The 27,879-nt window shown below is 41.9% G+C and overlaps 1 protein-coding gene across 50 annotated transcripts in view; it reads left to right on the top strand.

The window, feature by feature from the left end:
• The window catches only part of CELF4 (CUGBP Elav-like family member 4), a 694,695-nt gene that overhangs the window by 400,451 nt on the left and 266,365 nt on the right, over nucleotides 1-27,879 (top strand). For 26 of the 50 annotated variants that reach the window (XM_086480470.1, XM_086480469.1, XM_086480445.1 and 23 more), the window contains one exon: nucleotides 6,513-6,561. In XM_086480470.1, coding sequence (XP_086336596.1) covers nucleotides 6,513-6,561 — 49 coding nt within the window. Of the gene's footprint in view, nucleotides 1-6,512; nucleotides 6,565-27,879 lie in introns of all 50 variants that reach the window. The other 24 variants (XM_086480452.1, XM_086480430.1, XM_086480456.1 and 21 more) reach the window with 1 other exon arrangement.

Raw genomic sequence — 27,879 nt, 5'->3', positions numbered from 1 at the left:
CACAAAAGTATGCTTAATGTATAATCACACGGGCATTCATGCAACCACCGCACTTCTCTTCCCATGGGGTTAGGTTTTTGCTCCGTGCCTTGCAGCTGCAATATACAAATACAGAAAACTGGTTGTGTAGCTAACCTATGTTGAAGCAGCTTTCCTGATTCTGTAAATTCATGGGAATTTCCCTGAGCTGAGGACCTGGGCCCCGACTTTGTTTTGTCTTCGGAGAGAAGAGATTGCTTCGGATTCACTCTTATGGCTATCTAGTTTAGATCAGTGTAATTCAGTTATGTCACTCAGAATCAGGTACAGAGTGATTTATTTGAACTTTGCAATTACACACACACAATTCAATTGTAGGTGATTTTCTTGGCCTTTCCAACTTTGACACTAATATACTTTGCATTTCCTTAGGGCCTTCAATCACAATAGATTTGCTCAATGCTTTCAAAGTTATGACCCACTCGTACAAATACATTCCTACCAGTACCTTTGTTCATATAAATAGATGTGTTGACTTCAGAGGAATTACTGTTGTGTACATAGCAGGCCCCCAAAATGCTGGCAGAAGTAAAATGAAATTCCTCTTAGTGCCTTGGGGAGAGATTTTGAACAGAAAAACCTCTTACACTGAAGAAACAAAGAGAAACCACATTTTCTGGAAATTTCAGGGCAGTTATTAAACTATTCATACCTCCAATTAACGTGTGAGCTTTGTCATGACACAACCAAGAACTACATGGCATCTTTAGGAAGCAAGTTATTCTGGGATAGGATTTTCTTCTATGAGGCTAGCCAGCATCTACAGACATGCAGTAGTGCTTAGTAAGTGTTTGTTAAGGCCTGCTAGCTCACATCAGCATCCTAGTCCTTGTGATTAAGTCACAGCAGTGTTTCATCATTGATTTAGAGGGCTGATGCCTGGACAATACCAAACATAATAGAACATGACTGAGCAAGAAGAGTTTGGTTTTTGCCATTATAACTGTCCACATAAATCAGGCACTGAAATGACTGGAGGTATGCTTGTTTGTTTGTTTGTTTGTTTAACACCAACATTGAGATACATTTTTTTTTCATCAGCCACCTTCATGGTACATAAGGGTATCTTTATCTTCGTGGTATAGAAAAGAAAGATGAGAAAGAGCAGATGACAAAGCTGAGAAAGAGACAGATGTAAGGATACGTTAAAACTCATCCAGAAGGCCAGCATAGAGCTGGAAACAGGCCTTGTCAGAGGCTAACACCTCTACTTTCTATGCTGTACCAAACTGGCTCTTTAGAAACTTCAGGAAACATGGACAATGGAAAGCTTTCCTCACAGTTTTTGATGCAAAGTCTTAATCAAAGTCCCCAATCTGTTACCAGGGAGTATTCAAATTTCTTAAGCCCTCTAAGGAGGGGTGGAAAGACTATTATTAGATAGGTGATCACTGCAGTCATCTTCCATGGTCTTATAGATCATACAAGCTCTAGAATCACTTTTTGTCTCCCGAAGTGATTTCTTCCTTAAGCACAACCAGCAGATTGTCTCCAACTCGACTCTCTTCTCCCTTGGACATTGTCTTCCTAACTGTTAGTGGCATTTCGGTGATCTTCAGTAGTCTTCTCCTCTTCTCACTTTTCCTTTCTGTCTCAGATCACATTTGAAGCTATTCAGGGTGTCTCCATCCTTTTTAATTTTTTGCCCTTTTTTTCTTCTTTTTATGTCTGCAGTTGTCCATTCTGAAGCCTAGTAAAGCCTTAGTCCTGGCTGGAAAAAACAGGTATATTAATGACTAATGAAAAAGTGAGCGAGACAAGAAAGGAAAGGCTAGTAGGAACAGGGAGAGGAAGAAAGATGGAGACAGTGAGAAATCATCTGTCTCTGCTTCCTACACTTCTATCCCAGGTGATCCTTCTACCTGCTCTAAATTAATATCAAAGCCAGAGGGAGCAGAAAAAAGGTTGGGGGGAGAAAACGACAACCTTAGGAAAAGAAAAATCATGATGCAGAAAAGCGTCTGTCCCCTGTCTAATTCCTGCAGTGGCCTGTAGCTGATGGTGCTGAGAAAAATACAGCAGCAAGCTCTGACATTTCATTTCTGTGGAGAATTGAAAAAGGGCTTGCTGTAATTCATCGCTTCTTGTAACTCAAACCCTTTTTGACAGAATTACCTACGCTGTCTTTTAACAGTGGCACCATGGTGGCTGTAATTGGACATGAAAAATGATGTCGTGTTTCTACTTGTAGGGAGGATTGGGCTAGGGGTTATGTGGGGCGAGTGGCAAGCTGGTGTGAGAGGATGACATCTGGCATTATTTGAATGGGTTGGGTTTAGGCAAAAGGAAGGAAAAGCTGAAATGAAGGATATGAAGTGTAACAAGTATGCTCATCTTGTCCAAGGTGTTCAAAGGTGATAGTAAAGGTGGTTTTCAGCAGAGATGAACTTGCAAAGGATCAAAGGAAACTGAGAAGTGCACCTGAAGTTCCAACTTCTCCATCAGCCCAAGTGTTCATGGCATTTGTGGAAAAAGGGCATGCAACCCCTCTTCCTGAAATGAGGCCAATCCACAGCTGTTGCGGTACTCAGTGCCCATAGCTGCCAATACAGACAGGGAATCTGAGCCACAGGCTTTGCCTGAGACCAGACTGGGAACATAGTTGTGAATAAAACTGGTTTGCCATCTGCTTGCCACGCCTTTGAAAAGTGGGTCTGTCATATGTAACCAGAAACCCAAATTAATTTTTTTGGCTCTTGCCTAAATCCCTTTGTGCCTCAGTGTCCTCAGCACACCTCTGTTATGGCATTGCTGTTGAGCGAGGCACTTCAAATTAAATTTGTGGCCAAATTGGACTCTGAATCATTAGTAAAAATAAACATATTGTCCTGATTTATAGTGGGTTTATGACTGTTAGGCATTCTGGTACCGTCATGTCAGGAATCTTCATAGTTTATACTGAGAATAAAAGCTTTTAGTCAGGTTCTAATGGATAGGAGGGAGGCTAAAGAGGAAATAAACCCTTTCTGTGTTAACTGTGGTAAAGAAGTATACCTCTTTCACTGTGGTAGGTCAGCAGGGATAATGCAGAATAAGGAACCATGATGATATTTCAAAGGAGAGCACAAAGAGTATCCATGGGCAGAGGAAAGAAGGACCATTGCAATGAACTGAAGTGTAGCACATCCTAGAGGAGGGCCTAACAGAGTTAATGCAGTCCCTCTGTCAGTTCAGATGCTGAATCAGCCTGCCTAAGTCTTTTCACATGTTGCCAAAACTCTTTTGAATACTTCTAGTGACAGGGATCAATAAAACCTCACAGCCACATCTGTAGTTCCTATGATCCCATGTGTATACCCGTGGTATTAATCACTGTTGCTGACTGGCAAATCTTCTTTCTCCTATCACACTCTCAGGGTCCACCAAGACAGGACATACATTAAAGATGTCCTTACAAGTATTTCCCCAACCGCTATTCAGAAGACTGCAGTTTGGTGTATAAACTTTGGTTTCTTTGCATTAAACCCATGACAATTCCTAGCTGAAGAGTAAGCAGGGAGTTTGAACCTCTGAATTCCCTTCTCCTTAAGAAGGCATTTCCCCAGACTGGGGAAGGTACGTCTTTCTGCTATTTTATTTCTGCACTTAGCCCTTTTCTGCTCCCAATGCCAGCTCCTTGCTCCTAGAGTGTCTGTGTAAAAAAAAAAAAAAAAAAGTTCCATAGATGGAGAGCAGAAACTTAATTATTTTCCTCTCAGTGTTTCTCCCTATAATTGGTGTCTTTCATGTCAAGATGATCTCAATTTGTATTATGGGCTCCGTGCAGGCAGCACTTTCTCTTTGGTCTATAAAGAAATTGTCAAGTGTATAAATCATAGTGTACATTAAATTACACTAGCCTTTTACTTATTAATTTCTCCAGTCTTTTCTTTGTCTCTTGGATGTTCATTCCCTCGCTCTTTTTTTTGCTTTCTTGGAGATAGTCTTCTTTTTCTCATGCCCCAGTCTCAAAAAAAAACAACCCCAAACAAATATTGTCTCCTCTCATTTTTGCTAAAGTGTCTGATGATCTCCTCTGCCTTCTGCAAACTGACTACATCCAACTCAACAACAAGTAGGAAGAGCTCTGTCTCGTTTTTCTAAAGGCTGGATCCAAAGCTTACTCAAGTTCTGTGGGGAATTTCATGGCCTTTAGCAGGCTTCACATTGATATCTACATTGATAGAGTTATTGAGTGTTCTTCATTGCAAAGCTGTGTCCATTTTGGACTCCAGACATTGCTTCTCAAGGCTGTATGCAGTACACCACCTATAAATTCCTGGCTACTGTAACTATTTCTTTTACTAGCTGCTTGGGATGCAGGTTCTGGCTGTCTTGGAGTGAGCACCAGGGACTTCTGACCACCCTCCTCTGACCGTTGGATTTAGATTAGCCATTGTGTCGACATTAGGAACCCATAATATATAGCGTGAGTTCAGCTGTCAAAAATTAACAGCTCTCAAGTCAGACCTTGGTCCATGAATGGTGTCAACACCAACCTTGCTTTAAATGCAAACCAATTACAGTGGTTACGCCACTGGGGGAATTTAAAGCACAGTAACTGGGTAGTTAGGCTTCAGTATCTTGCATATGAGAGCAAGATGGTGTTCATCTCACCTAACTCTTAACTGCATAGACTACCTTTATGATCAGTGGAGAGGAACAGGCACTGCAGATAACCATTCATCCTTTTCATCTCAAGAGTGCCCTAAAATTACACTTTTTACACATTTGGAGTGACATGACATAAATTGTCCTCCTCACCTGTGTGATGTCGGATCTTTAAATGTCTGTAACAGCTAGCTGCTCATATGTGGTTACAGGACCCCTATGGCAGGATGTCCATCCTGCTGCTGCTAAATGTATTGCCTCCGGTTCTGCTAATGTCTTGTGATACGTGTGTGAGCTGTCACACACGTGAGATATCTTTACAGTTGTAGAAGAAGGGTCTGATGCAAGGTTTATCCAGTACCACATTCTTTGCTGGTATTAGCAGTTCAGCTGTCTGGAGTTTGTTGGATCATACCGGCACACAGGAGAGCAGAAATTGCTCAGTAGTGTCTGGGGCCATGATTCTTCTCTTCCCAAGTGTGAGTCTAACTGTTGTCAGTTTATGGCTAAGTACATTTTCCTATCGAGACAACAATGCAGCAGGATCTGCTAGGCTTTCCATCATCTTAACCTACTTGTCAGCCAGCTTGATAACTTTTTATTACTAAATATGTGTGCAGAGCAATTAGAATAAATCTAAATGATTATGAACTACTTCAAAAAAAAAAAAAAAAGGAAATTAGGAAAAAAAGGAAAAAGAAAACTAACAGCCTTGCTGCCCAACTGCAATTAGCTGCAAATAAAGGAGGGACAGTATCACCCGAAGGCACCGTGTGACACTCATCAGTCCATTTGTAGTCTCACCTTATTGGGAAGACATGTGTTGGGAGATTCCCATTACCTTCTGACTTCCTGCTCCTTGCGATGCCTGTTTGAACTTACACTTTCTTTAGTTGCCAATTCACTGAAGAGTGGTCACACACAGGTATTTTGAATAGTCCATCTGTATAGTGTATGGATAGCTTTAAATGACATCGAGGAAGAGGCACTTAAGGGCTTTCAGATGAAAATATCGGCTGGTTCTGATCGAGCCTGCATCTCCAGCTATTAACAGGAGGGGTGTATCCTCGCTCCTGTTCATCAGACACCCACATCATGTTACGCACTGCCAGTGAAGATGCTTGTGGACATCTGTTGCCCTCTGTCCTGGGGCTCTAGGGATAATGATGGTCCCCAATGCTTTTGTTGAGAGAGAGAGGGATAGCTGGAGAACAGAAATCCAATTCACAGCGTGATGGCAAGGTTTTTATACTTGCTTATGTTCTGATGTGAGAAAGGAGAAATATGTTTGTAAAAGCAACAGAGGCAGACATTGTGACTCTTATCCTACCCTTTCCCACCAAAAAAATTCTCAATAGCTAGCACTCCTCAGCATACGGACAAACCGGATCCAAATCCCGTTCCCCAAGTATGAAATGGAGTCTGCCGTATTATAGGTGACTATTCTACTGAGCTGAGTGAAGGTGGAATTCACTTTTCCATTTTCTTTTCATCATGCCAGTCTCAAGAAATCTTTGCAATTGAAGTTTCACTGATCCCAATGTTCTGACAAAGCATTTCTGCTCTGACACAGTAGTATTTCCAGAGGAAACTATTAGAAATTTAAAAACTTATGTTTAAAATTTCATGACCTGTGTGATATGAGTCACACAGTGATTCAACAGAGCCCCTGTCAGGTAAATAGGGTGACACTGATTTACCTCAGACCAAGAAGCAGCGTGTACTCTGTGGTTACTTCTTTGTTTACTAATTGCTTTTTTCCCTCCTTGTGGAGTAATTTCTGATGTGAACTATGATGCATGGTAAAAAAGCTAAGCAAGCCTCTGTATATGAATGTTTCATTCCAACATTAATTATGTGTCTCTCTTTGCTCTTTCTTACAGATGAACAGACCGATCCAGGTGAAACCAGCGGACAGCGAAAGCCGAGGAGGTAGTTGACTGCATTGCTTTCAGCCACTGCGCTAAGTATAATTGTTGTCTCTGGCTTCTCTCAGGCAATGTGCTGATCAATTAGTAACGTAATCACTGCCAAAGAAATTCCCTCTGCAGCAAAGATTCTCTTTATTAAATCTCCTTTACTTCGTCTCGCTTTCCTCATATTCAATTATTATTTGATTTTAAAAGGCAGGCAGGTGCCAGCGATTGCCTGGGAAACAAATAACTGCCTCGTTAAGAAGTGAAGCATCAGGCGCTGACTTAACAAAGTTTAACAGCAGTAGACAGCAATGTAGTTTTTCCAGACCTATGTTGGGCTGAGCTGCAGAGGTGTTTGACTTGGTTAGGATAAAGCAGGTATTTTATGAGTTCTCAGACTGTGTTGTTTCTGCTTGGATTGAAGCAACTCTGCTTTTGGAAAAAGCAAATTCTGAGGCAGCAAAGAGTTCTGCACCTGTATCAGCTTATCTGGATAAACCTGTTGTGGAAACTGAAGACTTCTTTCAGTCCCAGGGAGTTATTCAGGATTTGCACAGGTGTAGCTGAAATCAGGAGTTGGTCTTTTGCTTTTCTATCCTGCACAGTGGATTTGGAAGGCTTTGCTAAGTGACCGTTCAATAGATCACCAGTGATAAGGTGTTTCCTGTAAAAGGTTTTCTACCAGAACTGATGTGGTGATACTTCACCGTACTCTTCTAATAGGGACCTGTTTGTCAGATCAAACACAGAGCTCACTGAGAAAGTACGAGATGGTCTGTTATGCTGGATAAATTACCATTCTGCGCTTTTTTTCTTGTATCTGTACATTTATATATATATACACGCATACATGTAATGAGATGGTGCTTCCTTCCTCTCTAACCCTCTCTCTTTGGGAAAAAATAGAGAAGCTTTTGCCCCTATATGCTGTAAAAACTCTAGAGCTTATGTATCATATAAATGTGGGAGTAGATTTTGTCATTTGGTAATGATGTGGCTCTTAGATGTGCGAAAACTCTTTAATTTCCACCATAGACATAAACTCTTACTCATTTATGGGACAACTATCTTTGTGCTGGCGTTAGTGGAAATCTCTAACAACAACTACTTAAAAGGAGTAAAATGCCTCACAGACAAAAGGCTCTGAAATTGTGTTCTTTTTTCAGTTGAAAGCTTTGGATTCCAGAAGCTGAAACTCTCCAGTGATTCAAGTCATTGGAAGACTTTGTACATAGCTTGTAGTTAAATGGCTGGTGTTACGGAGTGGTGAAACCGGCAGGTCGACAGAGGCTCTGTAGGGAAGGGCTGTAGTGCCGTGTAATTGCAGAGCAGAAGAAGAGCTGAGTGCTGGAAAAACGCCAGAAAGCTCAGGGATAAATATTGCACTTTTAGAGTCCCTGTAAAATAAATTTGAGGGAATTTGGCCAATACTGGGCAGAAAATATTTGATGGGCTCTGCAATGGCGAATTCTGCTATCAAGGGCCATGGCAAGCTTCTAACCTGCAACAAAGGCATGTCACATCATAGCGCATTGTCCAGTGGTTTTTAACAGAACCAGGTCAATTTACCCCCTTTCCCTTCCCATCTAACGATCTGGTTCTATGTCTGAGTAGGAGTGAGTAAGCCATGGGCAGTTGTCAACGCTGATCTCCTAGGGGAAAAGGGAAAGGCTCAGCTGCCTGGGCAAATGCGGGGACATTATGCACATTCCAGTGGAGCTCCTGCCGACAGCGAGAGTGAAGGGAAGGCCTTTTGTCTATTTAATTAGACATACTAAAAAATAATAATTAGGCTGGCCAATTTGCTTAGTGCGCCTACAGGGTATGTAGCTCCCAATCACTCTTTTTTTTTTCTTTTTTTTTTTTAAATGTAAATCAGTAAAAGAGAACACATGCCTGGCTTTCTGGAAAGGGTTGTCAAGCTCTTTTGCTAAGAGCAGCTGCTTTCAGGAGGGGTGGTGTGAACTGCAAAGGGCTCTGGTGGTGGTTTGATTCCACATTATCTGTCACACCAGTGGTTCCCTCCACGTTTTATTTTAGCTAATTGTCATTTCCCCAACACACACAAACCTCATCTTTTCTCAGCTGCTCTGCTCCCATATTGCTCTTATCCATGATCATAATGCAGGGGCCAAGTGTGTGCATTCATCTTTGGCGTGAAAGACACGTTGTCCTAATTCCCCACTGACAAGCTGCTTCTGGGCTGGTGATGTTTCAGGACGGCATGACTCAAGGGCAACTATGAGAGAAAAGAACACTTGGCACCCAAGGGAGGCATTGTATGAGAACTTACGTTCTTCACAAGCCCACCGGTTAAAGCAGGCACAGCAAACAGAATGCTAAAAAGGAGGCTGTGTATCTTAGGAACACATCAAAAGACTTCATTAGGCTGCAAGATAAAGGTCAACTTCAACAACAAAAAAACTTAAGTTGTAGTTTATTATACCCCATCCATGTAATGGGATGGGATGTGAGAGAAGAGGGGGGCTTGGAAGGTGAAGCAGCTCTTCTGCACAGCACAAGTCTTTGGTCTGCCCAAAGCCCATACTCTGAATATGCCTCTGTCTTCTGACTTATGGAGAATTCTGGTGCTAGGTCAAGTATTAAAGAAAGAATGCAGTGGTCTTTGAAACTGTAGTATGCAAGGAGGCTTTTAATGGAAATGATAAGCAGTGTTCTTGAGGAAGTAAGATTGTGTTTTACATAGGAGCAAATAACTGCATTTTGCTAAAACATGAATCTTTACTTTTCCAGTAAGTTCTCCCACAACCTAAAGCTGGTGGGAGTCCAAAATTTTTCTCTTCCCGCCCCACCAGATTCTGCTCAGCATTTTTTTCCTGTTCTGGAGTCTGGATTTCATTGGTCTTTAACCTTTCCTGTGTCTTGATTCTCAGTTGAACCAAAAGTGGGTGTGTTAGCGTTTAGTGCGTGTGAGTGAGAATTTAGACTATCAGACCATCTAGGTTTGGGGAAGAATTCAAAGTGTTGCTTGGCACAAATTACACTCAGCCCAACAAAATGGAAATGCTGGGTGCCCCTTATTAGTTTTGCTTTTTTTAATTATTTTGTTTGTTAATCCCATATTGGACTAGGAGAAAGACAAAGAACAGATATTTTGAATGGTCCATCTGTATAGTGTATGGATAGCCTTAAATGACATCGAGGAAGAGGCAGTTAATCCTAATCCTTTTCAATAAAAACTGGCATTATTTACATTTGCCTAATCTCACAGGAACTAGAAATGAATGTATCCTCAGTAAATTTCTCTAGAGAAACAGTCTAAATTAATGGGAAAATTTTGCATTTTGTATTCCTGACTGTTGGTGCGTGTTTGTGTAGTCAAGCTACAAAATGTTATATAGGGGTATTCCTTCTAAGAAATGCTTCATGAAGCTTCAAGTACCTGATCGGAAGGTCAAAGTCCTTTGTCACAGAGTCTTTAGAAAAATCAGAGTGTAACTGTAGCACTGTTAAGGGCATCTTAAAACCTCTCATTGGCCTTCAATTGTCCAAATTTTAACTTGACTGTACAGAAACTACTTTGCTATATATTATGTAGCCCAGTATGTTTTTAGTAGTGCAAGCTAAATTCTGAACATGACAAATTCCAACTAAACTAACAGAATTTTCTATTATCTACGTCCTGTTGTTGATGAATTTTCTTGGTTCCTTGTCTCATATTCAGCTCTAAAAATAGTCTGTAGATATCAGTGACTTAAAGTTTTGCAAACTTAGGGAAAGATTTCAAGTCTGTTTTGTGGTTTGGGGCAAAAGTTTGGAGCCATTTCTTATTTTATCCACAATATCTCTAGCTCTCACTAGACAACTCTCACTGCAGCTGGCTGGGTTAACCTATGATAAACGCAGCCCTGAGGTCCCACTAGGTTGTACAGGGAGTAACATTTTTTTAAAAGGAAAGGACTCTCCTGCTACTCTAGTTGCACTCTGTTAGTGATGCTTAGATGCTCCATTGCTCCCACATTCCTCTTAAGGGACAGAGAAAGGTCCGTAAAGGAAGGCATGCAAAGATGCACACAGTGTGCTACTCAGGCCCAGTGTCAATGTGTCTATGAAGAAACACTTCACAGTGGTTTTGGGGTCCTCCTGCATTTTATGAAAGAGATGCAGAAGGTTCCTGGACTAAAGAAAATAAAAAGACAAGGTCCAGAGTGATTTAGGGTTGAGAAGGTGCAATAACCTGCAGAGAGGGTGTTGAGAGATTCACAGGAGAGCCTGCAGTTCATCACATTGCAGTGTTTTTTGCATGCAAGACTTCACAAATCTATGAAAGCTTCTCTCTGTTTATGCTTTCAAGTAATTTTTTTTGTGTATGCTTGGGGGAGGCGTGTGCTGTGTGTCTTTTTTTGTCTGCTGTTCGGGGGGCATGATAACAGCAGCTGAAAGGTTTGGACTTCATATTTCAACTGACTTGCATCGTTTCTCTACCCATGACCCAATGTGCAGGCTCTGAAATTATCTGTTTGATTATGGTTTATTCCAGCTTCAGTGCAAAATGTCCAAGCACTCATTTACAGTAAACAGCAAAACAGTGGTGCCTTGCTCATGCACTATGATCTGTTTCTTTTTATTCCCCTTGATCAGCTCAGCAATGATTATGAGGCCAGAACAACCCTTCCGTGGTTTCTGAGCCCTATTTTCCTTTGCGACAAAAGTCTGACTATTTCTTATTTCATCTAGTCCATTTCTAACTCTCACTAGTTCTCTGCTGCAGCTGGCAGGGTTTATCTGTGACAAACACAGCCCAAGATCCCAGTAACTATTTGGCATTTAGCTGTTTTACATTTAAGTGATCAGATGGGCAACCTCTCAGGAAGGTTCCCATACAGGTACTAGTCAGATCCAGGCCTGTTTAGATGCCACAATCAAGCAAGACTCATTATCTTCAGCTTAGTTTGGCTTCACACTGGTATAACCATTCCACATGGAACTATTTCCTTCTTCCTTGGAAGCATTTTGCAAAGAGTAGGTTTGGTTGCTCAGACTTTCAGACCAGAAAGGTCTGAAGAAGAGAGTTAAGGATAAGTAAGGAGATGCCATCTTGACAGAGCTCAGCATCTGCTCTGCTGCACTGCTGGCTGTCAGGCTATGCCTGCATGCAAGAAGTCCTGAAGTCTGTGAATATGCACGCATCAGAGTGGTATCTTTGTAATTCTTATCTTTTACTTATCTCTGAGACAAATATGTTGCCTGGAACACTAAGCTCAGTGGAAGCCACTTTACCAGCAGTACCCTATCTTGTACCTTTGGTTGGCTTCTTTAAAAGACTTGACACCCCAGGAGCTGGAGAGCAGACTGAAAGAATGTCCTGTTTCCAGGTGACAACCCGTACAACCCACCTATATGTGGTCTGCCACAGCTTTTTCTTCAATTGCTTGTCTCTCTTTCTGGTATGGTCCCCACACCCATTCATCAGGAGCAGGCAGGTGGCACTGGCAAACATGTTCTCCCTTCTTACAGTTGAGGGTAAAGATCCAAGCTTACTTCGCCATGAATGCATCCCCATTAACTATTTCAACATTGTCGTGAGCCCAGTATGACTCATCCTAATCTTTTACAGCTTGGGTAGAGCAAGGCACAGACAGGAACTTGCAAAGGTCACAGAACCCACTTGTGCCAGCCTTTGCTGCGACCATTGCACCTGCAAGGCTAAACCTATTAGTTCAATAGTAGCAGCTCCTGTCTTCACATTTTGTAAGGTCTGGACTCAAGACCTCTGGACAGATCATTTGCCACACCAGGGGCCTCATATTCCTCTTTCTTTCCGTTGATGCCCCCTACAGTTTAAAGAACATCTCTCTCCATCTGTATCTTCCCTTGCAGTTTGAAAGTATATTTCCAACATGATTTTTCAGCTGATTTTGACTTTTCTTGCAGGAGAAATTAAAAAAAATGAACCCCCAAAATAACCCCACACCTAAATCTACATATCTTTTCTCTATTAATTAAATATCCAATATCAAAACTGCACACTGGTGCTGAGTTGCAGTATCTCTGTGTGAAGGGTAAAGAGAAGGAATGACTTTTTAAAAATAGTCTAATATTCTGTTAAAAGATGCACTTTGAGAGAAGATGAGCTCATGAGTCAAAGAAAAAAAAGAAAAATCAAGAACCTAACAAAAATATGATAGTAAACTACAGCTTTCTTGCCTCAGAGGATGGGGAGGTGTCAGGACCAACAGAAAACCTTGGCATCATTGACAAGGTGGGCTCATGAGGAGTGGCTGTTGGAGATGCAGTATTATTGGGAGGGAGAGATGTCAGTGCTTTGAGGTATGCTTGCCTCTCTGTCTATCTAGTCAAGGTCTGGGGAAGGAGCTGGGCCCAGGACCAAGAAGGTCACCTTAGATATCCTACAGCCCTGAGCATTGCTCTGGGCCCTTCTGGCCTATATGTCTCAGTTTTCTCCCCATATGAACAGGGAACCATTGAGTCCAGGGCAGAATCAAGAAACTCACCCAGATTTGGACATTCTTCCTTTCTTTTAGTTCAGGTGCAGCCACTGTCTCCGAAAGGCTGAGCTGAGATTTAGACCCTGTTGTGTGTGATGGAACCTTCTACAGCAATGCTCAAAGGCACTGAGTTCAAAGGGAACTGGGCCTTTGGACTTTATTCCAGGTCTGAATATCTATTAGAATCTGTAGTGTTTTTCCTTTAGCCCTAAGATAAACCTGATCTAGAAAGAGCATTTTAGTACATATGGAAATCTCTTTCTAGCTGTGGCTTATTGTGGGACTGATTACAGTCAATGGGAAATGAAAATCTCCTGGTTTGTTGTGGAAATTCAGGACTGCATGACCCTACTGACAGCTGACACCCTGTTGTCCTCACAAGGCTGTATTTTCAAGCAGGCAGAATGTGCCAGCATGCAAAAGGATCAGTTAATTCAAAGTGGCCCTGCATGACCCCATTCGTGCTCTCCACTGTCTGGTAAAACTTAATTCTGGGGGAGAAAAAAGGCTCCGTCGGATCTTCATGTGTAGTGTTTTATATTCGATGACTCTGCTGAAGTCTGATGTGCTACATCCCACACTCACCTGCTGAAAGAATATAAGGGACATCAAACTTTTGTTCACGTCTGCCCTTTCCATCGTGATTGAAATCGATGGAAGTGTGCCCATCAATAGGAACTGGAAAAGATCCACAGGACATTGTGTTCTAGCACATGTACTAAGGACAACCTTTTAAAATCAAGTATTAAGGGAACAAAAAGAGAAAAAACTATATTGCACATTTTCCATAAAGCATCTGTAACCTATTAGTTTACTGACAAGAAGGAAGAGAGTCTACAGCAGAGCCTGGGGAGAGGCTGGGGAGCTCATTGCCTTGAGGTTTTGATACCGGCTCTGTTCTCTGCTACCACGCAACTTTTGACCAATTATGTAACTTCGATTCCCTTCTCCTTCTCACCCTTCCTGCATTGCCTGCTTAGGCTGTGATATGCTTTTATTTGCTTATTACTTGCAGCTAGTGCCTTTGGCATTCATGTATGTCAGGCTGTCAGTGTCTTAACTCATAGGGTTATACACCAGTGAAAGCCTGTAGCTGTGCCCAAAATGACGTGTACAGGACCAAAAATCAAGTATGGTGGATGATTGAGGGTCCTTACACTGCAGAGTGATATTTGCAGGTTTTTCAACAACATGGCAAAAATGGAAGAAGTGGTGGGAGGAGGAGAGTGGAGGAAATAAAAAATGTAATCCTATAAAAAATTCCGCCTTTGTAAATACAGCTCAACCTCCTAGGTGAACTCAGGGACACATTACAATCCTAGTATCTTTTTTTAATGTAAAGGTTGCTTGTCAATGGGTTTTTATACAGCATTAATAATGCATTTATAGATACGCTTCGCAATTAATTGCAAAGCATTTATGGCACTGAACAGTTAGAATGCATTATGATAATCACTCCTCATGCATTGACTTTATTGTAAGGGTTTTGCTGATCATTATAATTGGCTTGTTATTACGCAGGGATGTAATAACACCTCTCTGTGTAGCAGTTTATAGCACATCAATAGCAAATGCATTCCCTTTATTGGAAGCAATATGCATTTTATTAGAACATAGCTGAATAAGTGCAATCCATGTAGACAAATGAAGTTTCTAATGAACTGTCTCACAAAAGAGTCAAAAACCCAAGCCATTTATTATGTATTTTTCTACTGATGAACTTGTAGTTATGGTTACATGAGCATTTCTTTAAAAAAATGGAAGGCATGTTTTGCTCTTCTTTTGGAGAAGCATTTGGAGGAAAGGAAACATATAAACCATTTTTCTGCCTGATGTTGAATAAAGTAAGGGTGACTGATGCTCACACCTTACAGATTTTGTTTGCTTATTGAGATTTTCCAAGCTTCTTCCTTGTGCTTTTGGTATGACGTTCACAAAGGATCAAAATATTCTCACATCAAGTCCAAGCCCAGATCCTGGAGCAGCAATACACCAACATCCCCTATACAGTCAGCAACGAGTTAGGTGTGAGTGGCTTGGTGTTGTTCTCACTCCTGTTGTGTGCGTACTTTCACCAAGTGATATTCAATGAAAGTGCACAAGGAAACCCTGGGCAAGGTCTGTTAATGCATAACGTCCAGTCTGTCTCCCCATGTCAAAATGCTATTGTTGCTGACCACTGTACCAAAAAGGCAGAGGTCTTAGAAGAGGTCTGGTGCAAAATGTGATGTAAGGAGGAATGGCAAAGACAAGAATTAGTACAAAGGAAACTGAGGCATCTGGCAGAAAACTCACTGGTTGCAGCCACTTAGAATTGGGGTAAAAACAAGCATGTTTTAATAACTATTAACAGAAAATGCTATTTGGTATCCAAAGTTATTTTCCTGCCTGCCGTCATTACTCTAGGTCTGAATTTCAGTTCTTTCTGACAACTTACAGTTGACATACACATGTATTAATGTGTATTTGTTTATCATCTAACCCCAACTGTAATCAATGTCAATCAAGTACCTAAACACCTTTAAAACCATGGATCTAGATAAATAAGTCTGTTGTTTCCAGGTCTGGTACAGTTCATACAGTTATACTGTGGCCTAAAGTATTGCCAGGGTATTAACTGAGCAGAGTGTTCAGCACATAATTCTGTGTTTCTGTTTCTTCATGGCTGACACTTGTTTATTGCATGCTTGCAAAGACCTTTGACTCTAGATTAAACCAAAGTCTTTCTGGAAAATGAGTTTTAGTGTGATGCAGAAGCTAGGAAATGTCTGGACTATAGTCAGTACCCTCAGCTGTTGGCACACAGAGGTTACTGTTGAGCAATTTAAAATAAGACTGGCTCAACCCTGCAGTTTTGACGCAGACTGAACTCTCTCTTCTCTGAGTGGGAATTTCAGTGAGAAGGGTTTTGCCCTTTGCCTGCTGAGATCCCAGATTATAGTATCACAGCTTGCAAGAAGTTTCAAGACTCGGGAGATGCTGGAGGTCAAGAAAACTTTTGTGCATGGCATACACAGCATTTTCCAATTGCTGTATCTATTTTGCAGCATGTAGAGGAAGTCAGTTTGGGAGGTAGAAAATCCCTATGTAAATAATTTAGCTCTCTGAGTAAACTGTATTTAGGGCTTTTACCCAGAAATTTGGCCTCTTAGGAGTCGTGGACTTAGGGACAGAAGACATTTTAAATAGGGCTTCTGTGCCGCTGTCCTTAAAATGTTATTTCAGGCAGGATTCACTTTGTCTAGCTTTAGCACCTAAATGTTAGGCATATAGTCTAAGGCAGTCATCTAGGTTCCTCCTATGACAGTGGAGGAAGAGAGGTGCTTCCAAACTGTGATTCACGCCATCCTAAGGCAAATGGAATAAACGGTGCTTGGAAGTTTCCCTTTTCTCTCTTTCCACTGAATCTAGAATGAACCTATGGAAATTAACTTAGATTTAGATATCTCACTTTTAGACACCTGAAGAGAGGTAAGATGACTCGCAGCCCTCAACTTTTCATGCCACAGTTTTCCATCTGTACCATATGAATGATGATACTTGACTTTTCTGAAACCCTAGTTAAGATCTATGGATAAAAATTGCTATATAAAACCTATGGATTTTAGAAAATATTGGGGTTTTGTCCTAAAAAGGGAAAGCATCATTCTCCATTAATGTGTTTCCTTCATGTCAGGGCAAGAATAGGAGGGGTTGCATCCCAATCAGCCTAAGCAATAGAGATAATCTGATCAATTTTAATTCCACTATAAATTCAGTTTCCGTTTTCATTTTTATATTTGGGTTTACTACCACTCCCATTCTCATGGCAGTAAGTGAAGTCAAAAAAAAAAAGGCTTCAAATTAGAAGCAGTGCATAACATCAGTGTCTTTAAAATGTGTTTTCATAATTAAGAAAAATATTTTTATCTTTAAAACCAGCTTGTTTTGGAATCTGTGATGGAAAATGAATATGGCCCCTTGTAATATCATTTGTAGAGAGGTAATTTTCAAGGCAGCTCTGCACTGAAACATTTTCCCCCAGGGAGGATAAACAGTTGGCTTCAATTAGTGAGGGACTGTTTCCTTTCTTTTCAATTTTAAGGGCAGTCTTGCAGCCTGATCCTGCACAGATGAAGAGAAAGCTCCACACAGGGCAATAAACTGCAGCTTGAAAGACTGAGGCTTAACTTCTTGTCTTGCCACAGATTTTTATCCTTGACCTTGAAGAGGTTGCTTGGGGTCAGGCTATTATTCTCACTCCATTTCTGTCTGGTGACTAATACTATCTTTGATTGTCTGAATATATACATCAAATTGGCCGAACATCTTGCTCTGATTCCAGTTTCTTTCTATAAAATAACATTGGTGCTGCAAGGATACATGCATTAAAGGTTATTAGGTGTTCAAGTTTTCTAATCATTAGTTCCCCAGAAGTAACTTGGTTGGATAAATAGAGATGTTCAAAAGTGTCAAATGTATTTCGCTGCTCAAATATCACATAAAGTCAATGGGCCTTGGGTGTCTAAATATTCCCTTTGAAAATCTCCCCAAATAATGATGTTCTTCCAAATAGTTGGAGCCAACTTTGTGGGGCCGATTCCTCGCACTTTGACACTGGAATCAACTCAGACTCCTTCCTGTAGGAGACGCTGCCTGTTCACGCTTGTGGGAAGTGCAGCAGGACATGTCCCATGCCAGGGCAGGTTTATTTCATAACACAAGTTGAGACTGCCCAAAGAACGGGACTAGAAGAGTGTTAAAAATAAGGGATAAGCTACTCAAATACGTTAGGATTGTCCTTAGTGGAAGGATACTTTCTTGTACCATCAAACCTGGTGTGCAGGAATTCATAGCTAGTAAAATACTTCCTGCCCATGAAGAGCCATATGAATGGCAATTAATTCCCCCAAATCTTTATTTTATACTGTCTCTTAAGTCACTGATGAACGGCCAGATGCATTGATTATAAACCACGAAATACTGACACTCCCAAGCAGCCATCCAATTAACATGAAATTATGTTGCCACAATGTAAGGTACATTGGATGAGTTGCTTTCTTGGATATTTTTTTTCCAAAATGACTATGACTATTATTATTATGAATAGCTAATGAAGAAGAGATGTGGGAGAATGGGCCAGAACCTCAGGCAAGGGGGAATGAAGATAGTATGAGTTTAATGACTTTAGAGATTGTCCTGAACCAAAGCAGTCTCTCCACTCCCTAGATCAGAAATCTAATTATTTACTATCTATCTGGAGGCAGTGCCTGGGAGACCAGTTATGAACCATGACACCAAGTTCATTGTACAATATAGAACAGACAGAGGCCATTTTTTCCTTAAGAGTTTACTCTAAAGATAAGACCAGATACAGTGTCTGGATGCAGACCTGTCACATAGCGTCTTCCCGGTTGCAAGAAAAAGCATTGTGCTGTGTTGCACAGCTGGGAGTGAAACTAATACATCAGGCACGGGGTCATGGAGCAAGGGTCTACCTGGGGAAAGGAAACATTAGGGACAGCCTTCAAGCAAAGCTCCTTTTGGGGACACATCCTTTGAGACAAAGCAAGTGACATCCTGAATAACATACACAAGACCTTAAGCTAATAGCATGGCCTCCTTCTTGACAAGGACCCTTTCCTGCACGATCACACCACGCGGTCCTGGTTGGTGTATTTGCTCACAGCTAAGGTCAAGCAGCACTATTCAGTGTACAGGTTTACACGTGGAAAAGAAACTGAGGTTCAACAGTTGCCTGAGGGACACACCGCACTGACAGGAAGCCTGTTATGCCACCATGCCACTTGCTATAGGGGAGGCAGTACCATGGGTACTGTGGGAGAAACCAAGGTGCAGGAGGAAATTGGGATGTAGCGGTCCCTGAATACCAACCAGCTCTTACAGGGAACTCTTCAAAGGGACCAGAGCCATCTAGAACAAAACAGGGGTCAAACCTCATGTCTCACAACAGAGATTCAAATCCTGATGCAAGTATATACTCCAGTGTTTGCAATGAGCTGAATTTATCCCTGTCTCTCCTTGATCTCAGTGTGTGATTCAGCACTCTTTGCTGGTACTACAGGCAACGTGGTTTTTATTAGAATCTATAATGTTCCCTTATTGAAGTTTGGACTTTGAGAGGAAAGGCCAAAACACTAGAGCACTAGCCATTCTTCTGGTGTTTCTGGGTAGATTGAAAGGAAATGAACAGGTTTTAGATCTAGAAGGAATCGTTAGATCTCATTTAACCTCTTGCATAAGCTGGCTGTAAAATTTCACCCAGATGTTCTGTACTGAGACTTCTGACTTGCATTTAACTGAAGAATAAAGAAATTTAGCCAGGGAATGGCTCTTTTGAGGCTTCGGTGCAACTTTGATATCAAACGGGTTGGAATTGCAGAGGTGAACTTTCTGAAAAGCTTTTAATCGTTTTGAAAATCAGTTCAATTAGCAAGGATACATTTTTGCAATCAATTAAGTGTAACACCTAGAGATAGTATATAGGGTATATATTCCAATCCAAATAACTTGGATGGAAACTTGATTTTTGACCTAAATACACATGCCTCCCCTCCACCTCCCGCACACAAAACCATGAGAGGCAATGTTTTCCTGGGGGAAAGTTTTCCAGGTCTTTTTAAAGAGACCCTAGAAAAGGCAGAGCAGGGTGACAATCCTGAAGCTGAACAGGTGAAAATCTTCATTGTGTCTATGGACTTCATTCAGAGCACTGAAAGGGAAGCTTCCTGGAAAGTGGATATTCACATGCAGAGGAAGCACTCTGCATGACTGTTTCCATGTGGTCCCAGATGAGCAGTGCTGTCATTTTCCTCTTACTACATTTCCATACCAACACAAATGTTTCTTTTCCTTGAGCTTCTAGCTTCCTAGTCTCACCATGTGCCAAACAGGTGAGATATATCCAGTGCTTTTCAGAAGGTTATTCTGTCCCCATCTCAAAAGCAGTATCTCACCCACCTTAGCCAATGCCCACAGAAATGGGTCTTACTGCATGTCGACAGACACTGCAGAGTGACAGAATTTCTGTGGGCAAATAATCAGGGAAAAATCTTCCATTTTGCAGACATTAGTAACATGCTGACCTTTAACAACATTGCAAGCCTTCACTCTCTCTTTAAAGCATTATATCCATCCTTAGGGGGAAAAACTTGTAGCTAAGGATTGAAATCAGCAGTGGATCATAATGCTGGCTGAGCTATTCAATTGCCCTGCTGTATTTAGGATCCATTTATTCCTAGCTATTTTTTTTCTGCCTTGAATCTAAAAAAAGAAGTGACCAGGCTGGCAGTGACATGTGATTAATAGATTGCACCTTTAGAAAAGAGTTAGCAGAAGGAGATTAGCATTGCAGCCTATTATTTATTAATTAAATGCAGACACCCTATTTATACCAATGCTGATGACATTAGTTCATGTCCATGCTTTGGGACTGCATTATCCATCCGGTCTCCTAGCATAGTAATGATTGTTATTAAGTCGGTGGATGTTGCTGGGCTCCTTCTGTCGCTTGCTTCTGTTATGAGCAGAAAAGGACAGCCCAGAAGTTAAAGGGCCAACTTGAACTTTTGGTTCAAGTGTCTGCTCTGTCTCTGACAGCCTGGGTTACCTTGGCCATATATCTTGGCTTCTTTGAGACATCACTGCTTTCTTTGGAGCAAGGGAGATATGTACCTCCCTATAACTCAGAGTGCAGTGAAGATTAGCTGTGCAAGGCAGTATTCCATGTGAGACCTTTTCCATTGCTTACAGGATCACATTAGAGGGCATACATGTACCTGCTGCTGCTATTTCAATTACCAGAATGGGAAAGAGCTGTCGCAAGTGTTGTCATTTAACAGTGCCAGGGCAGAATATTGTACTTCACGTGACTCTTGTTTTGATAAGGTAGCCCTCCTGCCTGCAAACTGTTCAAAGGAAAGTCCTGAAGCCAATTCGTCCCTGAAATTTGCATTATTCCTAGTAGATGTTTTCAAGATCCTGCCATTAAATACAGGAAAACCAGCAAACGGGTTGCAGGACTCTGATCTCACTTCACAGTGGCTCAGGGAAATCCTGGGCTGCTCTACCAGACATGAAGCTTGGGACACACAGATTGCTATCAGACTGTCCTCTCCTGCACCCTTGAAAAACAGAAAGACATGTTGGTCCAGAACACAGTTTTGCTGGTTTTATATCAGGAAATATTTTCTTACCAGCTCCAGATAGGTCATAAACAAATACATGGCCCTTGGTTGAACCCACTGCACACACATGAGCCAGCAGAGCTCATAGACCATTTATGTTTTGCCTTTAAGGAAAGACAGAAATCCAGGGAAATCCTCACATTCATGAGTTGACATCCTTGAAAAATTATGGTTCTGATATCCACAGTCTAAATGCTCAATTGCCCCTGGAGAAGCATGTCATAAATGCTTAGATTTGGTAGGGTTTCTTGACAGGGTGTAATGTGCACTTTCTTCTGTGATTGTGTCTGGCTCTTTTTCCACACATTAAAGGACAGGTAAAATGCGTGAAGTAGTTTCTTAACAGTATCTTCTCCATGTAAGCAACTGTTCTCACTGTCAGAAGGACTTTCTGCAGCCAGGGCAGGCAGTCTGGTCCTGAATAGGAGTAAAGTTTTCCATCTACTATGTGAAAATTCATAAATCTCTGGAGATACAGAGATGAGGCCTGAAACCAGTGTGTACTCATGAAACTGTTTAGGATTTGGTCCAAAGCCTACTCAGATTCCAGAGGCCTTTGGACCTCCATGGAAAGCCTCCATGGAAGGTTTCCTTGAAAACAGCTCGAGAACCTGAGCCTGAGACATTCTCTTACCATCAGTTTAGTGTTTGCTTATTTGAATTTTCTTCAGCAATCAGGTTCCCTCTCTGAAAGGTGAACACTGTAACAGCCAGCAATTAAAAGCAAATATTGAAGAGTCTTTCAGCATTATCTACATTGTGATATAATCTGAACACATGCAAAAGACGTTCAAAAGATGAATGAAGAGAGTGAATGGGCTGATTTATCCTGGACTGTTTCTCACGGTGTGAAGTCTGCCTTTCACAGCCTGATGAAGTGCAGAGACAGCTAGTGGATTTGCTACCAGGGAGGGCACACATTCATTTCCCCTCCTGTAAATGTATTTAGAGCTAAGATGTGAGCATAGGAAAAATTACAGCCAAAAAAGCAACCACTGAAAATGCAAACTATAGTTTATTTTGGCAAGTTGGTGTTAAAAAAGAATAGGTTGAGGGTTGCAGAAACTGGCACAGAAATTTTGCAGAAGGGTTCCTCTCTGTGTGTGTATGCTTCTGACTGTGGTTTTTTTTTCTTCTTTTCCTCTCTTCCACTTCTTGTAGCTTTCCTCAGTTAGACATTGCTTCCTATGGACGTGCCTCAAATGTTAAGACTGTTGTGAACATATCCATTCCTGACCATAGAAAAGAACAAAGTTAGGTGCAAAGTGAAACTGCAGTCCCTTCCTGTCCCCATTGCTGTACCAGCAATGTAAAGCTCCTCACCTTTACCCACAAAATGAAGAAAGGCAGAAAGATGGCTTTAAAATGGATGCTGCTCTGCTAGGTGATGTAGACAATACTTAGCCTTTCTACAGCTCTGTCAGTGGCTCTCAAAGCCTCTTTCATATGAAAACAGCCTCTGCCTTGCTCAGTGTGTGGACAAGAAAACTGAGGAACAGTGAGTTATTATGGTTTGGGAGAAGCACCTCATTACACAGGTTGGAGCAGAAGTCATGTCTTCTAAGTCCTATTCAGTGCCTTACTTAAATTCGTCAGCCTTCTTTATTCATTCTGTCCTCTTTCCCCATCTCAGCTTTGCATGAGTCTTCTGACTTTTGTAATTGTGATAAAAAGTGAATCAGTGGGCTTAGGGGTGCATTGGTGCGGAGTTTGGAGGAGAGTTCCCTCTGGGCCCAACCTGTCAGAACCTTAGCACCCAACCATGTGCATCTTTCCTGCGAATGGGAAACATCTTGCTGCTGGCATTACAGGAAAAAAAGGAAAAGATGGTGCAATCATACCAGAGAGGATGTAGCCCCATTCCTGACCTCCCTGCATCTTCTGTGCTGTAGGAATCCATCATCACTAGCCTGTCAGTTATATTATCTCTTGCGTACAGCCGTGCAAACATGCAATAAAACACATACAAATGTCTGGTCACAAAAGGCTCAGCAACAGCTCTGTCCAAATAAAATCCCCCAAACAGACAATGGGTTGGGATATTGTCCTTTTAAACCTTCTTTGAAGGTTTGATTTTTTTCCCCCTTTTTATGTAAATCTGTTCTACCTACACCACTCAAGTGCCAGGAAATCTTACAACAGTAAATATCCCTGCAGCACAAAAAAAATCGTGGTTCAGAGAAATTGTTCGGCTTTCCAAAGCCGCGGCCTTGCCCTTTAAAATGAAGGGCATGCTTCTGAAAAGCTCTTGTCTTGCAGACCTTTGCTTTCAGCACACTTGCAGCTGTACCACCTTCTCCAGTGATGGTATCATAGTTTTCAAACTCAGCAAGGACACTTCGCCCAGGGAGGGATTAAAGTGACGTCTTCAAAATCCGGAAGGTGCTTTGCCATTGAATTGTCATTAAAGCAGCCTCTTAAGAAGGCAACAGGAGGCAATTCTCTGTAAGTTATCCTATCTATTGGCTGGGACCAATAAAACACTTGCTCCTTCTTTCCAAAGGAAATCAGATTTATACAATCAAGCTGTTTGTAAATGCGTGCCTGGGCCCACCTATCAGTCAATCTGCCAAGGGGTCCTCCTTTGAGCTTTGAATCCATTGGGTAATTTAGCCTGTTGTTGATGGGGTGGAAGAGATCCCAAAGCTGTTGTGTTCCTATAAATTTCATTAAAATAGGCAGACAGGCAGAGCAGAGAGTTCTCATTAAGGCTCATAAGCCCATCTTTTATCAGACATCAATGAACTCATGAGGGTAGGGACATTGGAAGAAGGTTTACACATTTGGCTGCCCATGAAGCAACTTGTTTCAGAGTGTGCACTCTGACACCCTGTCAAGAGGCCTCCTGTAGTAACAGCTACTTGGTTTTAACAGGATGTCAGACAGATTTCTTAGCTCCTTTCTGCCGATTTCAACAGTGCTTCACACAGCAGAAAAGTCAGCCTGCTTGTTGCATTTCCCTTCCCTCCCCAGCCAAAGCCACCAGGGAGAGTTCCTGTGCATTGTTTAACAACCAGCACAACATCAGAAGTGGCTGCTTTTCAGTGAGGAGTACCTGAAGGTAACAGGAAAAATAGCACAGGCTTATGAAATCGTCCTGGTATATTAACATAAAAAGTACTGTTCAAACATAAGTTGGTATCTGTTATTCAGTCACATCTTCAGGTTGTATAGATGGACTTCAGGGTTAAAAAAGGTGTGTGAACAAATCTTATTTTCTTTTGACATGGTCCAGCTTGTATCAGTTCTTCCAAACCCTTTTGCATTAGTAGTGCTGAATTTTGTCTGTCATGCGGAATAAACAAATCTGAGCTGTTACTCAAAGAGTCTCTGTTCATCACAAAGTGCAGGAAAGCACACTCTGAAGCAGACTGCCAAAGCCCCAGATGTGTGGCAGTATATCTAGCTGCAGGAGAGACAGTGCTTCAGCTTCAGTTTTGAAATCCCCTTGCCTTCCTGGGTGGAAGTCAAATCTCTCGGCATTACCCAAGCATACCTCTGGACACAGATATATGGTGTGATGTACTAAAGGCAACTTATAGGTGAAGCTCTCTAGCAAAGATTTTTGATATAGAGTTGATATACTTTAGCTACAAAGTGCAAGGAATCAGTGGAATTAAAAAAGAAAAAATGTATACAACTTTCATTGCAAAGACAGCATCAAACAACTGAAATACCCCAGCTGGTACCAGTCATGTGGCAACCTGTGTTTCAAAGAAAGGCTACTTGAAATCAATGTCATGTCAGACTTACTGCTTTTCATGAGCATCAGACAATGTAATGTTCTGTCCCCTTATTTCTTTAGATCAAGATTTTTTAAAGTGTATACTTACATTATTTGTTCTCCTTGTAGCATTCTGGGTAAAAGATAAGTCAATTTAATTCCTCCTTTCAAAGAAAATCACACTAATTTGAATAAGTGGATTTGCACATAACTAGGTACTACGTGGGCTGTGTGTGCACATGCATTGTTCAGGTCCTATGTCTTTTTAGATTTTTTAAAAGTCAGTCGCAATTTTACAGAAAAATTATTGGTTTTATTTTCAATTTGTCAAAGTATTTTTTTTAAGAATTCAATCCTATATTCTTTTTACTGGAAGTAATAATGTCTTATTTTCTTTCTTTCTTATCCTCTTTATTTCTTTGATTTCCTTCCTTCCTTCCTTCCTTCCTTCCTTCCTTCCTTCCTTCCTTCCTGCCTGCCTTCCTTCCTGCCTTCCACCTCTCCTTTATGTAATATCACCATACTTTTTCAAAGCTGTTACAAGCAGGTGAAAGAATAGGATCAGGTTTTCTTCTTTTTAAATAGTGGTGACTAAGCAGTAACTCCACAAAAGTTCTTAAAATCAGTTTGATTTACTGTGGCGTACATTAGAGCAGGCCTTGGTATACATTATCCTGCAGGGAAATTGTTTATATGTACGGAAGACCAACAGGATGAAACTGCAAAAAAAAACCTGGTTTCTATCCCTTCTCAATGAATGGAAACAGAAAACAGGAGAAATGAGGAGACAGGGTGAGGGAGGGGGAGTCAATTCCACTAGGTGCCAAGGAAGGCATTTCTGGTGACAAGGATTCTGCACAGTGCTCTTGTGTGCCGTGCACCACCCTCTTTATAGCTGGCTGTGTGCAAAGTGATGAACCAGGCAAGAGCAGGCAGCTTGGCAGCAGGAGGTGTTGCCAACATGGCCTTCTTCAGAAGCTGAGGTTTATTTGCTGAAGCTAGGCCACTTTCTGTGGCCATCACTCACCCTCACCCTCGCAATCGGATTATTTGGTCCAGATAATCTTATTTTCTTCACTTGAAACATCAAGCTAGGAATTAGGTGAGGAATATCTGTCTCAAATATCTCTAGTGCTTCCTGACTATGTGAGGAAATAAGTCAGGAGGAGGACCAAGGTTTGAAGAGTTTCTTCTAGTTACCTTAACCTTATGATTATCCCTTTTAGCTTAGCCTCACTGGAGTGTGAATGGCTTCAGAGCAACATCCCAGACAAGCAGGACTAGATTACAGCCTTTGCCATCTAGCAGCACAGCCAACACAGGGGAAAAATCACCTTTGCACTCAGCTGATGTTAAAACAGTAATATTACTTGTCTTGTTCTTTGATATGCTGCAAGGATAATGTCCACCAACCCCTGTGAGACATTCTGTGGTAAAGGGACAGAACCATAAAGACACCTGGGTCCATACAGCAGATGAAATCTCTATGCTGTCCAATACTTGGCAGAGCTCTCTGAAATAATGGGGAAAAATATCAGGCATGGGGCTTGGGAGCTCCTTCTGCATTTCGTGCAAGACCATCTTTCCAGTTCCCAACCTTACAGTGAGCCTTTGAACACACTGCTGATCTAGGAAACCAGGGGCAATACTCCAGGGACTGGATTCTTTCAGGCCATGGTTGGCTATATCTAGAATCATAGAATCATAGAATCATAGAAAGGTTTGAGTAGGAAGGGACCTTAAAGATCATCTATTTCTAATCCCCCTGCCATGGGCAGGGACACCTTCCACTACAACACATTGCTCAAAGCCCCATCCAACTTGGCCTTGAACACTGCCAGGGAGGGGGCAGTCACAACTTCTCTGGGCAACCTCTTTCAGTGCCTCACCACCCTCACAGTAAACAATTTCTCCCTAATATCTGTTCCAAATCTCCCCTTTTTCAGTTTGAAACCTTTACCCCTCATCCTATCACTACACTCCCTGGTAAAGAGTCCCTGCCCATCTTTCCTGTAGGCTCCCTTTAAGCACTGGAAAGTCACTATAAGGTCTCCCTGGAGCCCTGTCTTCTCCAGGCTGAACAACTTGAACTCTCTCAGTCTGTCCTCATAGGGGAGGTGCTCCAGCCCCTGATCATCTTCATGACCTCTTCTGGATCTACTTGAGCAGGTCCATGTCTTTCTTGTGCTGGAGGCCCCAGAGCTGAACACTGGACTTCAGGTGAGCTCTCACAAGAGCAGAGTAGAGAGGAAGAATCACTTCCCTCGACCTGCTGACCATGCTGCTTTTGATGCAGCCCGGGATGCAATTGGCTTTCTGGGCTGTGAGCACACATTGCCGGCTCATATTCAGTTTTTCATCCACCAACACCCTCAAGTCCTTCTCCCCAGGGCTGCTCTCTATCCACTCAGTCCCCAGCCTGTATCTGTGCTTGGGATTGCCCTGACCCATGTGCAGGACCTTGCACTTGGCCTTGTTGAACTTCATGAGTGTTGCAGGGGCCCACCCCTCCAGCCTGTCCAGGTCCCTCTGGATGGCCTCCCTTCCCTCCAGCATGTCAACTGCACCACACAGCTTGATGTCATCAGCAAACTTGCTGAGTGTGCACTCAATCCCACTGTCCATGTCACCGACCAAGATGTTAAAAAGCACCAGTCCCAATACTAACCCTTGAGGAACACTGCTCGTCTCTGGTCTCCACTTGGACATCAATCTGTTGACTGTGACTCTTTGAGTGCAATCATCCAGTCAATTCTTGATCCACCAAGTGGTCTGTCATCTGTCAAATCCATTTCTCTCCAATTTAGAGGCAAGAATGTCATGCAGGACAGCACCAAATGGCTTACACAAGTCCAGGTAGATGATGTTGGTTGTTTTTCCCTTATCTGCTGTAACAATGTTGTAGAAGACCATCAAATTGGTCAGGCAAGATTTACCCTTGGTGAAGCCACATT

This window comes from Leptosomus discolor, chromosome Z (genome assembly GCF_034619465.1).
Source record: "Leptosomus discolor isolate bLepDis1 chromosome Z, bLepDis1.hap2, whole genome shotgun sequence".
Classification (NCBI taxonomy): Eukaryota; Metazoa; Chordata; class Aves; order Leptosomiformes; family Leptosomidae; genus Leptosomus; species Leptosomus discolor.
The sequence above is the reverse complement of the archived record's forward strand: the minus strand, read 5'-3'. Positions and strand labels throughout refer to the sequence as shown.